Source organism: Mchenga conophoros, linkage group LG18 (assembly GCF_057382185.1).
Source record: "Mchenga conophoros isolate Kocher_MC1m ecotype Shallow Benthic linkage group LG18, M_conophoros_male_GT1.1, whole genome shotgun sequence".
In the NCBI taxonomy this organism is placed as follows: domain Eukaryota; kingdom Metazoa; phylum Chordata; class Actinopteri; order Cichliformes; family Cichlidae; genus Mchenga; species Mchenga conophoros.
The window spans coordinates 993,683-1,007,794 of NC_140543.1; the positions used below are offsets into that span (position 1 = coordinate 993,683).

General features: G+C 43.4%; 1 protein-coding gene across 1 annotated transcript; it reads left to right on the top strand.

Moving 5' to 3' along the window:
* The first annotated feature begins 1,655 nt into the window (after positions 1-1,655).
* Positions 1,656-13,688, top strand: LOC146552789 (uncharacterized). The gene is made up of 3 exons (XM_085254216.1): positions 1,656-2,905; positions 3,697-3,984; positions 9,662-13,688. The coding sequence occupies exons 1-3, from the start codon at positions 2,734-2,736 to the stop codon at positions 11,110-11,112; spliced, it is 1,911 nt and encodes a 636-aa protein (XP_085110342.1). The 5' UTR covers positions 1,656-2,733; the 3' UTR covers positions 11,113-13,688.
* The last annotated feature ends 424 nt before the right edge of the window (positions 13,689-14,112 follow it).

The following is a 14,112-nucleotide window of genomic DNA, read 5'->3' on the forward strand; positions in this document are numbered from 1 at the left end:
ACAGCTTTAAACTTCATTATTTAAACGGGCTTTCTGTTGAATTACTACCAAATTAATGGAAACCACACATTTCGGCACTTTTATTTATGTTATTTTAGTTTTTTCTGTGAAAAGCACTTTGCAAATAAAGATTTTTAGGCATTGAATTCAAAGTGTCAGACCTTTGGTTGAAAAAGCAGATAATTTGGAGGGTAAGCTGTCAGAGATCGGTCTGTGCTCTATGTCCAAACTAAAACACACCTAATCTCTTTGGTGTGTCCCACGGTTACAGGCTCTGTTAGAAACTGAACTCAGATCAGTTTTACATCCACTCCAAGAGACTGAACATCTGTGAGTGTGGGAGTGTTGGACCTATGGCTGTGTGACGCAGAGGAGCAGGAACCTGGATGTTTGATCTGGTTGTCATAATTCCCTGCATGAAGCTTCACACACAAAGTGCATTCTGGGTAAACTTTCAGGGCTCATATCAGCATGTAGGACAGGTGTCTGCTCAGCACAGGTGAGAGCAGATAAAGGTCTCCTTTGTACCTGCGTGTGATGCCAACGTCCAGCCCTCGGTGTCAGAATATTTCCTTTGATATGATCACCACGCAGCTCACAGCTGTTGTTTGTGATAGTTTGTATGAAATAATCAAAAGCCTTCGGTCCTGCAAAGGTTTGTGTGGATGCCGAGCAGCCTGGATCACAGAGGCTCTCAGGATCAAAGATGGATCATTAGATTCAGTTATGATGAAGAGGATGTTTCCTGGATGTTTTCCAGCTTCTGCCTTCAGGATGACAACGTCCCGGCTTGAGCCACGCACCTGAAGTTCAAGCGCTACATGTTTCACTGTGTCGCTTTGCAACACGAATGCATGTTTCACTCAGCAGACTGGAGATCTGCTCATAGACGGCTGCCTCGTCTCACCTTTCCCTGAAGATCCCAGCCTGGGTGTCCACATTTCCATTCTGTGCTCACGTCAAGTCTGTCACCTAGTGAACATCTTAAGCCATCACTCACTGACTCTGTAGCAGAGATCCCTCAGCAGCTCTCAGGTCTCCTGCACTCGCTGTGGTCCTCAGGCATCTGGACGATGGAGAGACTCTATGTCTTAGCTGGCTTGGGACCAGCTCAGTGTCTTCCATCTCTAAGAGTGTGATTACAATGGTACAACTACAGCCTCTCACCTGTGAGAGTCCTCGTGTGGTCCATCAAATTCCTTTTGCGCTGAAAGCCTTCATGTTCAACAAACCTCTGGTTACAGACGTTCCTGTGGTATACCAAAACACTTTTCGAGTGTTTCACAAGGATGTGGCCTCTCACCAGTGAGAGTTCTCAAGTGGCGTTTCCAGGTCTTTTTCAACCTGAAGCTTTTCCCACATGTTTTGAAGGATTTAAACAAGTTTCTTTCTTTGGGCCTGACTCTTGATGGATTTTTGGCAAACATCAGACTCTCTACCTGTGGCAGCATTGCAGGGACTCTCTGACACAGTCCAGCTCTCCACATCATCCTGACGTCTGTCTCGCTTCTTCCTCTTCTTTGGCACTGAGGTCACAGTTTCACTTAACCCTGACTCTTCACACTTGCTGGATTCTTCATCTGTGCTTTCACTTTGAGGAGAGTCATCACAGTGCACTGTGCTCTCCTTCCTCAGCAGCAGTCACCATAAAGGTACCAGGCTCCTCCTTCAGTCCCAGCTGCTCTCCCTCCTGACTGCTGCACAGTTCCTCCTCTTCCTCTTTAATCTGTGGAGCTTCTGGTTCCTCCTGGTCCACACTGGAGCTCCTCTCCTGGTTCCAGAGCTGCTGCTCAGGGAGAACCTCCTCCTCCTCCTCACAGACCTCCTGCTGTGGGACGTCTGGAGCGACGGAAGAAAGAAGTTACTGATGCAACCGCAGAAACATTAACAGGACTTTACAGCATGACTGCATCACTCATGAATGTGGACAGGCACCTGAGTTCACCTGTTTTGTGGTTTAAAAGCCACAAAGACGCTGTGTTTAGAGAAAATGGGTCTCAATTGTTCCCATACTGCTGACACATACGGGATCACTGAGGGTTTTTTCTTCTCCAGCTTTGACAAAAGTCCAGCTGGGATAACCACATTTACTCAGGGTCAGCTTTTCATCCATTTCATTAATAGTAATAAAAATCACACAGCAGTAATACGTCGAAGATCCTGAAGTTTGATCTGATTTCCACCAATGAAGACTCTGAGCACGCCACAAACACATTTAATGAACAGCGTGTGTAATTCCTCATTTATTTTAGACCCACATCAAACAATAAAATAAAGCCGTGTGTTAGTATTCATTCACGTCAGACTCTTTGGTGTTGAGTATATGAATGATCAGTAGTAGAATGGATATGATTCATTATGGATAAAAACCTGAACGAGGCCTTTTCTTTCCATTTTCTCTCCTTTATTATTTGTAACACGCTGTTTATGTATTTATGGCTCAGTTTGGTACATTTAAATAGGTTTTAGGAAGAAAGAAGGACGTTTATTCCAAGCGGAACAAAGTATTTGAACATCCTCCTCCTGCCGGAACTTCAGAGCGGGACATCCGGCGGAAGTAAACATTTTTAAAAGCGGCAGTTTGGTTGTTCCAGCGTGAACTTTTGGAGGCTTTGTGCTGTGTGTGAGCCGCGTGTGTGAGCCGCGTGTGTGAGCTGAGTGTGTGAGCCGCGTGTGTGAGCTGCGTGTGTGAGCCGAGTGTGTGAGCTGAGTGTGTGAGCTGCGGCAGCAACGATGCCTTCAGTTCAGTATCTGAGAGAGTTCATCAACGAGCGACTAACTGCTGCTGCTGAACAAATATTCTTGGAGTTTGAAAAAACGATCGTCCAGTACGAGGAAGAGATCGACCGTCAGCGCAGACTGCTGGATATCACCTGGAAACCCCAAATCAAGCTGCACAGGACAGGTGAGTGTCCCTCTGAGGGAGGATCCTGATCACAGCTCTGCGGGACGTTTCTGATTGTGAGGACTTTTTGGAGATGTGAGCTAACAAAGAGCAAACAGAGGACAGGACTGCGCTGCGCTGCATTCAAACAGCAGGCGCTGAAATCAGCCTGGATTTGAGCTTTTCTCTGACCTGGATCCATCACTCAATCCTGTGAATCGTTTGAAAAACTTTTTGTTTGGCGGTGAAACGTGTGTTTGATGGTGCGTTCAGGTGCACCTTCTAAACTCAGTAATCTAGCCTGAAAAGGTTTTTCCTTGGTTTCCTTTCTTCTTCTGCAGAGCTGTAAAGAGTTCAGTGTTAACGTCATAACAATACGTCTTTTTTATTTCTCCATCAGTGACGTCAGAGTGGTCGCCCGGGCCCTTTGTGATGATGTCACATAAAAGCTAAAGTGGTACACAGCACGTGCACGGTTCCTGTGGTCACATTTACACACGTGTGAGAACAACAAAGTCCACCATGTTGTTGTTCAGAGTCACGGACGCGACTGAAAGAAGTGACACAGAGTTTAATGTGCAGCTCGGCACAGTGACACCTAATATTGAATTTATGAACTGTAGTGGCAGTGCGGTGCTGCTGCTGTGCTGAGGGGGCTTTACCTTCCAGATGTTCGTCTGAATAAATGCAGATCTGAGATCAGTGACTTACAGCTGACTGGACGGCTTTACTCTCACACACGAGCGACGCAGTCATGCTGTAAAGTCCTGTTAATGTTTCTGTGGTTGTGACTTCTTTCTTCTGTCCTCCAGACGTCCCACAGCAGCAGGTCTGTGAGGAGGAGGAGGAGGAGGAGGTTCTCCCTGAGCAGCAGCTCTGGAACCAGGAGAGGAGCTCCAGTGTGGAGCAGGAGGAACCAGAAGCTCCACAGATTAAAGAGGAACAGGAGGAACTGTGCAGCAGTCAGCAGGGAGAGCAGCTGGGACTGAAGGAGGAGCCTGAAGTTCATAATGATCCTGTGCAGTACGAGGAAGAGATGGAGCGTCAGCGCAGACTGCTGGATATCACCTGGAAACCCCAAATCAAGCTGCACAGGACAGGTGAGTGTCCCTCTGAGGGAGGATCCTGATCACAGCTCTGTGGTACGTTTACTTTGAGGCTGCAGGGATGTTTCTGGAGGACAGAAGGTGGATGTGTCTCTGTTTAAACAAACATTCAGCTTTAAACTCACCCGAGGATGCTGCTGTGAGGCAGGGTTGGGGTTTTCCTCTCACACTTCAATTCAATTCAGTTTTATTTCCACAGCGCCAAATCACAACAACAGTCGCCTCAAGGTGTTTTATATTGTAATGTAGACGCTACAATAACACATACAGAGGAAAAACCCAACAATCATATGACCCCCTATGAGCAAGCACTTTGGCGACAGTGGGAAGGAAAAACTCCCTTTTAACAGGAAGAAACCTCCGGCAGAACCAGGCTCAGGGAGGGGCGGGGCCATCTGCTGTGATTGGTTGGGGTGAGAGAAGGAAGACAGGATAAAGACATGCTGTGGAAGCGAGACAGAGGTTAATAACAGATATGATTCAATGCAGAGAGGTCTGTTAACACATAGTGAGTGAGAAAGGTGACTGGAAAGGAAAAACTCAATGCATCATGGGAATCCCCGGCAGCCTACGTCTTGAATCTTGAAATCTAATAATGAATTACAGTCGTCCAGCCTGGAAGTAATAAATGCATGAACTAGTTTTTCAGCGTCACTCTGAGACAGGATATTTCTAACTTTAGAGATGTTGCACAAATGGAAGAAAGCAGTCTTACATATTTGTTTAATATGTATGTGAAAGACTCACAAAGACTCTCATACACCCCCTATATACAGGGAGTGCAGAATTATTAGGCAAGTTGTATTTCTGAGGAATAATTTTATTATTGAACAACAACCATGTTCTCAATGAACCCAAAAAACTCATTAATATCAAAGCTGAATGATTGTGGAAGTAGTTTTTAGTTTGTTTTTAGTTTGAGCTATTTTAGGGGGATATCTGTGTGTGCAGGTGACTATTACTGTGCATAATTATTAGGCAACTTAACAAAAAACAAATATATACCCATTTCAATTATTTATTTTTACCAGTGACACCAATATAACATCTCCACATTCACAAATATACATTTCTGACATTCAAAAACAAAACAAAAACAAATCAGCGACCAATATAGCCACCTTTCTTTGCAAGGACACTCAAAAGCCTGCCATCCATGGATTCTGTCAGTGTTTTGATCTGTTCACCATCAACATTGCGTGCAGCAGCAACCACAGCCTCCCAGACACTGTTCAGAGAGGTGTACTGTTTTCCCTCCTTGTAAATCTCACATTTGATGATGGACCACAGGTTCTCAATGGGGTTCAGATCAGGTGAACAAGGAGGCCATGTCATTAGTTTTTCTTCTTTTATACCCTTTCTTGCCAGCCACGCTGTGGAGTACTTGGACGCGTGTGACGGAGCATTGTCCTGCATGAAAATCATGTTTTTCTTGAAGGATGCAGACTTCTTCCTGTACCACTGCTTGAAGTAGGTGTCTTCCAGAAACTGGCAGTAGGACTGGGAGTTGAGCTTGACTCCATCCTCAACCCGAAAAGGCCCCACAAGCTCATCTTTGATGATACCAGCCCAAACCAGTACTCCACCTCCACCTTGCTGGCGTCTGAGTGGGACTGGAGCTCTCTGCCCTTTACCAATCCAGCCACGGGCCCATCCATCTGGCCCATCAAGACTCACTCTCATTTGATCAGTCCATAAAACCTTAGAAAAACCAGTCTTGAGATATTTCTTGGCCCAGTCTTGACGTTTCAGCTTGTGTGTCTTGTTCAGTGGTGGTCGTCTTTCAGCCTTTCTTACCTTGGCCATGTCTCTGAGTATTGCACACCTTGTGCTTTTGGGCACTCCAGTGATGTTGCAGCTCTGAAATATGGCCAAACTGGTGGCAAGTGGCATCTTGGCAGCTGCACGCTTGACTTTTCTCAGTTCATGGGCAGTTATTTTGCGCCTTGGTTTTTCCACACGCTTCTTGCGACCCTGTTGACTATTTTGAATGAAACGCTTGATTGTTCGATGATCACGCTTCAGAAGCTTTGCAATTTTGAGACTGCTGCATCCCTCTGCAAGATATCTCACTATTTTTGACTTTTCTGAGCCTGTCAAGTCCTTCTTTTGACCCATTTTGCCAAAGGAAAGGACGTTACCTAATAATTATGCACACCTGATATAGGGTGTTGATGTCATTAGACCACACCCCTTCTCATTACAGAGATGCACATCACCTAATATGCTTAATTGGTAGTAGGCTTTCGAGCCTATACAGCTTGGAATATTGATCGATCGATCTCTAACAAAAGAACCAAGGAAGCTAGGCCTGTTCCGTGAGCGTGTCCTTGAATTGAAGCGTGGGTGTGCGATGTAGCCCGACTTTCACTCGGTGTGGCCAATTTATACATGAAGGAAGTGGAAAACAGGGCTCTGTTATCGTACCCTGGAAAACCACCAAGTCGTTGGTTCAGGTATGTGAATGAAGCTCGGGCTGCCACGATTAGTCGACTATCAAAATCGTTGACCATTAATTTAATTTTCGACGCGTCGTTTGAAGCTTTGTAAGATCCTGAAAGACGCAGGAATAAGTAGCAGGATTTAAGAGTGTAATAACGGACTGAAACAGAAGATGGCAGCACTGCATGTACAAGCATGCCAGCTGCCGTTAAACCCCGAAGAAGAAGAAGCTGTGTCCGGTATTGTAGCTGTGTCCAAATTTAAGGGCCGAATCCTTCGGAGGCTGCAATTGTAGACCGATTACGCTACGACGCGACGAAGACTTCTCCTAATGCGGCCGACAAAGGCGTCCTTCCCCAGATTTGACAGATGGGGCAGGTGTATCCTTCGTGGCCCAACCAATCCCAGATTTCATAGCGTGGCCCCAGTGTTAATATTACTCTTATTATTCTTTCTGGGTCACAAAATAAACGTTTAACATATTTTCAGGCGAGAATGTAGCTGTGTAAACCTCAAATATCTGCTCAGTTTATCAAGACACCACATATTTTCAAAAGCGCTCCGACGTTTTCAGAGACGTCTGTTACCCACTAGCTCGATAGCTAGCCGGGGGCTAGGCTAACTAGAGCCGTGAGAACACCGGACTCCCGGCAAATCGTTTTCAAACCCATCGCCGTCTTTCGCTACTCAGGTTAAACAGGATATATGAGTCACTTAGATAACTTGAAAATGTTATTGTTTGGCTTTTTTCAGTATTTTATTTGTTCCTGAGTAAATCGGTTTGGCTGAGATTAAAGTTAAAGTTTTCACTAGAGATGGACCGATCCGATATTACGTATCGGTATCTGTTAGATACTGACGTAAATTACTGGATCGGATATCGGAGAGAAATAAAAAATGTAATCGATCCATTAAATATCACAAAAGCACCTCACAAAACTTGCGACACGGCGTAACTCGGCTCATAATCTTAGGACATCAGAGCAGTGTGCATCACGTGATAGAGCGGCTGTGGCGTGCGAGACCTGTCGCCGGTCTGTTTGAACATTTGTAGCCTCGCTACCAAACCAGCATTTCATCTCTGACAGAGTGATCCCAGAGAGAAGTAAAGCAAGTGTGTAAGTCCATCTCTGAATGTTTGTAAAGCATTCCAGCCTTAAGCTTAACAACCGATATATGGTGCCTCTTCTTGCTGCTACTTCAATCATGAAACTGATCAATGATCAGCTGATCGTCTCTCTTGTTTGTTTTTGGCCCACTTTGCACCAGAAAGAGGAAACCAGCGGCTGAACAACAGCAGCACGTTTAAGCTTGATCAGCTGTTGTTAGAATTTATTTAATATTAAACCCGATTCTTTGATCCCCATGACAGAACAGAGAAAACCCGACTCAGAGTGGTCAAAACATTTATAATTCTTTATCCAATCATCTTCCCTGCACAGCCCAAAGCCAGCTGCAGAATCTCTAACATTACAGGCTAAACATGTCTCATATAGGTGTTATTTTGGTACTTTACACGTCACACACAGTTTCAACACAAACAAATCCTTATATGTTAGTAGTTCCTCTTTTTCTGTCTAGTTTCCTGTATTTATTAATATACTTGTACAGCTGCACACTAACTTCCTGTTTTTCAGTCTGGCTGAACACTTCGTTTGAGTCAAAAGTGGCCTTGCTTTACAAGCCTTCATTATTAAAGTAAATAAAACAATATAATTAGAAAATAAGCACTAAGAATATATGTTTATTCCATAACACTTTGCACACCAGGATCTTTTTCTACAGCTGACGCTGGTAACTGTGCAGGGGCGGATCTAGCAAAGTTTAGCCAGGGGGGCCGATAGGGCATGAACAGGGAAAAGGGGGCACAAAGACATACTTTTCTTTCTTATTCTCATTTAAAATGTCGAGCTTTTAATAAATAATTATCTGAATCTTACAACCAAAGTTTTAATTTGATGTAAAATGTAATGAAGTCCATTACTGTATATAGTGACTGTTAAGTCTAATATACCCTAGTAAGCTATAGTACTTTTTCCTTTGGGAACCATCTGTGCAGTCTGCAGCTCTGTAGAAGAAAGATGTTGAATCTATTTAATTATTCTTGAAAAATTTATTTCTGTGCATTTTTTTTTTCTTTTGCTGGGAGTTTGCAACCCTGTTAGTTAGGTTGCTTAATATTTCTGCTAAGTACTCTTTAAAACACCAGAGTAGGGAGGATGGAGCAGGTTTAAGTTTATTTGATTGATCAGTTTTGCTGAACTATGAAATATTTTGGCTGCAGTGCATTTTTTGCATACAAGTGTAACAGAATAGCTTCAGTGTTGTTTAGTTTGTTTGTGTTAAACTTGAGTATGAACTTATGCAAAATGCAGCAAGATATTAAAAAAACTGTTTTATTGCTTAAATACACTATGTCAGTATCAGGCATAAAAGTGGTATCGTGCCATCTCTACTTTTCACACAGCTGAATAAACGTCAAGCAGAAAACTGATTAAACAGAAGTGTGAGAAGTGCTCGAGAATTTACTCCGGTGTCCTGTTATATTTTAGATAGCAAGGAGCAGACGGCTGAGTTTACTAAACTGCACCGAGACAATCTGCAAATGTTATTAAAAGGTTAATAGAGTATCATCTTGTCTTTATTTTTAGTTAGCACATATCTTAAACACTTCAAGCTGTAAGCTAATGATAGTTATATAAGAGGAGACACATGCTGGTGGATGCATGATCTGATTAGTCGACTAATCGCAAAAATAATCGGTGACTAGCCAACTATCAGAATAATCGTTTGTGCCAGACGAAGGTGACACCTTTGTGAAAATCAAATCTCAGGACGTACCACAATTCACGGATCACATTAACTCGCTGGACCGACACATCAGATTCACCAGGGAGGATATGAAAAGTGGCAGGTTAGCCTTCTTGGACTGTGAGATTTCCATCAGTAATGGGGGACATCTAAAAGCTGACCCTGAGTAAATGTGGTTATCCCAGCTGGACTTTTGTCAAAGCTGGAGAAGAAAAAACCCTCAGTGATCCCGTATGTGTCAGCAGTATGGGAACAATTGAGACCCATTTTCTCTAAACACAGCGTCTTTGTGGCTTTTAAACCACAAAACAGGTGAACTCAGGTGCCTGTCCACATTCATGAGTGATGCAGTCATGCTGTAAAGTCCTGTTAATGTTTCTGCGGTTGCATCAGTAACTTCTTTCTTCTGTCGCTCCAGACGTCCCACAGCAGGAGGTCTGTGAGGAGGAGGTTCTCCCTGAGCAGCAGCTCTGGAACCAGGAGAGGAGCTCCAGTGTGGAGCAGGAGGAACCAGAAGCTCCACAGATTAAAGAGGAAGAGGAGGAACTGTGCAGCAGTCAGGAGGGAGAGCAGCTGGGACTGAAGGAGGAGCCTGGTACCTTTATGGTGACTGCTGCTGAGGAAGGAGAGCACAGTGAACCAGGAGGAGACGGGGAGCAGCTCCTCTGTGATGACTCTCCTCAAAGTGAAAGCACAGATGAAGAATCCAGCAAGTGTGAAGAGTCAGGGTTAAGTGAAACTGTGACCTCAGTGCCAAAGAAGAGGAAGAAGCGAGACAGACGTCAGGATGATGTGGAGAGCTGGACTGTGTCAGAGAGTCCCTGCAATGCTGCCACAGGTAGAGAGTCTGATGTTTGCCAAAAATCCATCAAGAGTCAGGCCCAAAGAAAGAAACCCAACACTGATGTGAAACCCTATCCTTGTGATACATGTGGGAAAAGTTTTAGAGCTAGAAGTACGTGGAAACGTCACCTTGTAACCCACACAGGTGAGAGGCCATATCCCTGTGATACATGTGGGAAAAGTTTCAGACGAAGCAGTAATTTGTATGATCACATGAGAACTCACACAGGTGAGAGGCCATATCCCTGTGATACATGTGGGAAAAGTTTCAGTCGAAGCAGTACTTTGTATATCCACATGAGAACCCACACAGGTGAGAAGCCATATCACTGTGATACATGTGGGAAAAGCTTCAGTCAAAGCAGTAATTTGTATATTCACAAGAAAACTCACACAGGTGAAAAACTGTTTGCTTGTGACACATGTGGCAAAAGCTTCACTGATAGAAGTACCTGGAAATACCACCTTATCACTCACACAGGTGAGAGGCCATATCCCTGTGATACATGTGGGAAAAGTTTTACTCGAAGCAGTCATTTGTATATTCACATGAGAACCCACACAGGTGAAAGGCCATATCCCTGTGATACATGTGGGAAAAGTTTCAGTTCAAGCAGTCGTTTGTATATTCACAGGAGAATCCACACAGGTGAAAAGCTGTTTACGTGTGAAACATGTGGGAAAAGTTTCAGTCGAAGCAGTACTTTGTATATTCACAAGAAAACTCACACAGGTGAGAGGCCGTATACCTGTGATACATGTGGGAAAAGTTTCAGTCGAAGCAGTCATTTGTATATTCACAAGAAAACTCACACAGGGGAGAGGCCGTATACTTGTGATACATGTGGGAAAAGTTTCAGTCGAAGCAGTACTTTGTATATTCACAAGAAAACTCACACAGGTGAGAGGCCGTATACCTGTGATACATGTGGGAAAAGCTTCAGTCAAAAAAGTAGCTTGATGTGTCACAAGAAAACTCACACAGCTGAGAAGCCAGAGGCTCATAAAACATTTCAGTGTGAGTAGGAATTTGATAGACTGCATGAGAACTCTCACAGGTTGTTTTCCAGAAATATCTGTCTTTTATGCTGTATTCCTGTTTGTGGTCACTGTTTTATTTGAGACTCAGAATCCCTCTGGCCTTTTCTGCCTGCTTTAGTCTGTAATGGTCTCTTTAGAGCACGTTGTTTCTTCTCATGCGTTCATTTATTTTTTGATTTCATCCACTTGTTTTGGGGTTTCTTTTCAGCCTTTAGAGGCGATAGTTAAACTTGTTTTTTTTGCAGCAATATGTTAACATCCAGGCATCCATGAAAACCGAATTTATTAAATTTAACAAAGTTAGCCGGGAGTTAGCTCGCTAGCTTCCATCTAAGCATGATATAGCATGTTCTGACTGAGAGATTTCTGAATAAATTCAAACGTACAGCTCTGCTATCACTTCCAACATAAATGAAGACAGTAAACTAAACAGCAGTGACGTTTGTAGGGTTACTGAAGTTGGGCTAGCTGGTATATAATGATGTGCTACGTGATCGCTAGCGACACAGCTATGTTAGCATAACATAAACACAGTGAAGCTGGAGGATGAACGCCAACTTTTTCCACTCCATAAAAGTTAACGTGAGGGTTCCTCATGGTTGGAGACAAATGCAATCGCATGGCAGGATGCTGTAAACGGACCAAACTTCAGTCAGGAGAACAACTGAGATAATCCATCCACAATACGAGGTTAGTCATTAATATACTGCAACAACATGGGAATAGAGCAGCTGTGATAGAATACAGCATTGATGAATCAATGGTACAGAAGTGGAGGAAGCAAGAAGAATGAGCTAAGTAAAGTTTGACTCATCTGACTGTTTTGTTTAGCTTAAAGTGCCTTATAATCCAAAAAATACGGTATGTATAACACATAAAGGTGAACTGAAACTGGAGTCTGTTCCAAAGATGATTAAAACGCTGTACTGTTGTGCATATCCTGGCAGAATTCATGATTTCTTAACCATTTTTCAGACAAGTTTTTCTTTCACTCATGGTTAGTGGTTGGCTGAAGACGTTTATTGTCAAACAACTGTGTTTACTCTTTAAATCACGATCACTACACAAATTACCCAAATGATCCTGATCAAAAGTTTACATACCTGGTGAGTGGGCCTGATGACATACACAGAACTTGACACAAAAGGGTTAGAATGGCTATGAAAGGTAACTGTAGAAAGGACCGTGACCCGATACACTGTTCCCCTGGTTCGGCACATACGTCCACCAGCTGTCTGGCGCTCTCCCGTCTCTGGTCTCCAACCACAATATAAAACTTCATTAGCTTGATCATGTCCACCTGTGTTGTGTCCTGTAGTGACTGTACCATATTGCACCACTAGTGGGTGGTGTCGTGAAATAAGAGTAAAGTGGAGTTGGTAAAATTTTAGAATATAGTTAAGATGGCTAACTGATAACTTGATGAGTCTCCCTATGATGTAAAGTCTGTGCTGAAATCATTAAAGAGCACTATTCCTTGATGAGGACTGGTTCATTACCGGCCGCTGCTACATTTTGGCAGCGAGTAACCCTGCGTGGTTTTTCTGCTTAGTTTTTTGCTGAGTCATCGTGGCTGCAAACGTCCATCCACCGCCGATGTTTTTGCCTTGCCCTGGAGATCCTGCTTTGCCCTTCAACATGTGGATGCGTATGTTCAACAATTATTTGCTTGTGATCAATGCAACAGGGAATGCTTGGCCTGAAGCACGAAGAGCTACTTTACTTCACTGCTTGGGAACAGAGGGACAAAGGATTTTCTACTCACTGCCAAATACAGGTGATACTTTCGCCTCTGCTGTTACTGAACAACACTTTTCAGCCAAGGTGAATGTTGTTGCTGATATCTCTGAACTGAGTTGCTTCTAAATGTGAGTTTGATGACAGGACAGAAGAAATGATCCGTGATCAGCTACATGTGTCTAGCCCCAGCATAAGAGAGACTCTTGCTTGAACCTCATTTGACGCTAACAACGGCCACAAAAAACAAAACCTTTGTACTGTTCAGTTTGTACTGCTGCTCATTCCTGTGCAATATCCCCTCTGCCCCCCCTCACATTCCTATTTAAGATTTTCTTTATTCAATCACTAGTGTGTACATATATTTATATATACACATACATACATATATTTAGTCAGTTAACTGAAAATCTTTTTTCTTTTACTACATCTTATTAATATTTTGCTCTTTACTATTTTTCTATTTATTTTTTATTATTTTATTTTCTTCTACTGTACCATTCTGCTGAGTGACTGTCTTCTGCTCGTTAAAAAATACATTTCATTGCGATGATGACCCTGTGCTAACTTGCATATGACAAATAAAACTGAAACTGAGCTGCTGATTACAGTTCAATAAACCGAGATAACTTCAATAGATTGGTGGCTGTTTTATTCACATCCTGACCGCATGAGGCCACGGTGATAACAACCTCCACCTTCCTTTGAACCTCCTCATTAACAGCAGGTTTCCAACCTTATAAACAGTGTTTGCTCTTTGAACTGTGTCTTTATTTCACATTTCATATACAAGGCTCAGTACTACAGGCGCAAAAAATCGGTGTGCCATGGGTTCCCCAGTTTCACCCATTGTGGCTAATTTGGACATTCAGGAAGTAGCACTGGAGTACTGAAGTGCTCAGCAGCGGTGCTAGTTTCAGTCATTATGCAAATGTTCAGTTTTGTTGGAAGGTTGGGGAAACCTGCAGTCAGCTGAGGCTGAAGAAGTTACTTAGATGAGTTTCTCCAACTGAAAATGTCCAGTTGAACAGAATCTACTTTCTGTGGTAAAATAATCACGGTTTGTTCAGAATTGTCAAAGAGCTCAGGTTGTGTTCACATGCTGCCGAGTCCTCACTGAGCGGCCTCCACAGGTCTGAGTCTCTGCCTGAAAGTGCTGCGCTGGACATTTACCTGGGGTCAGATCTTCCTGCAGACAGACTGAGCCTGCAAGCTTCATAGGATGTTCTCTAAACTTAGTAAGGATTC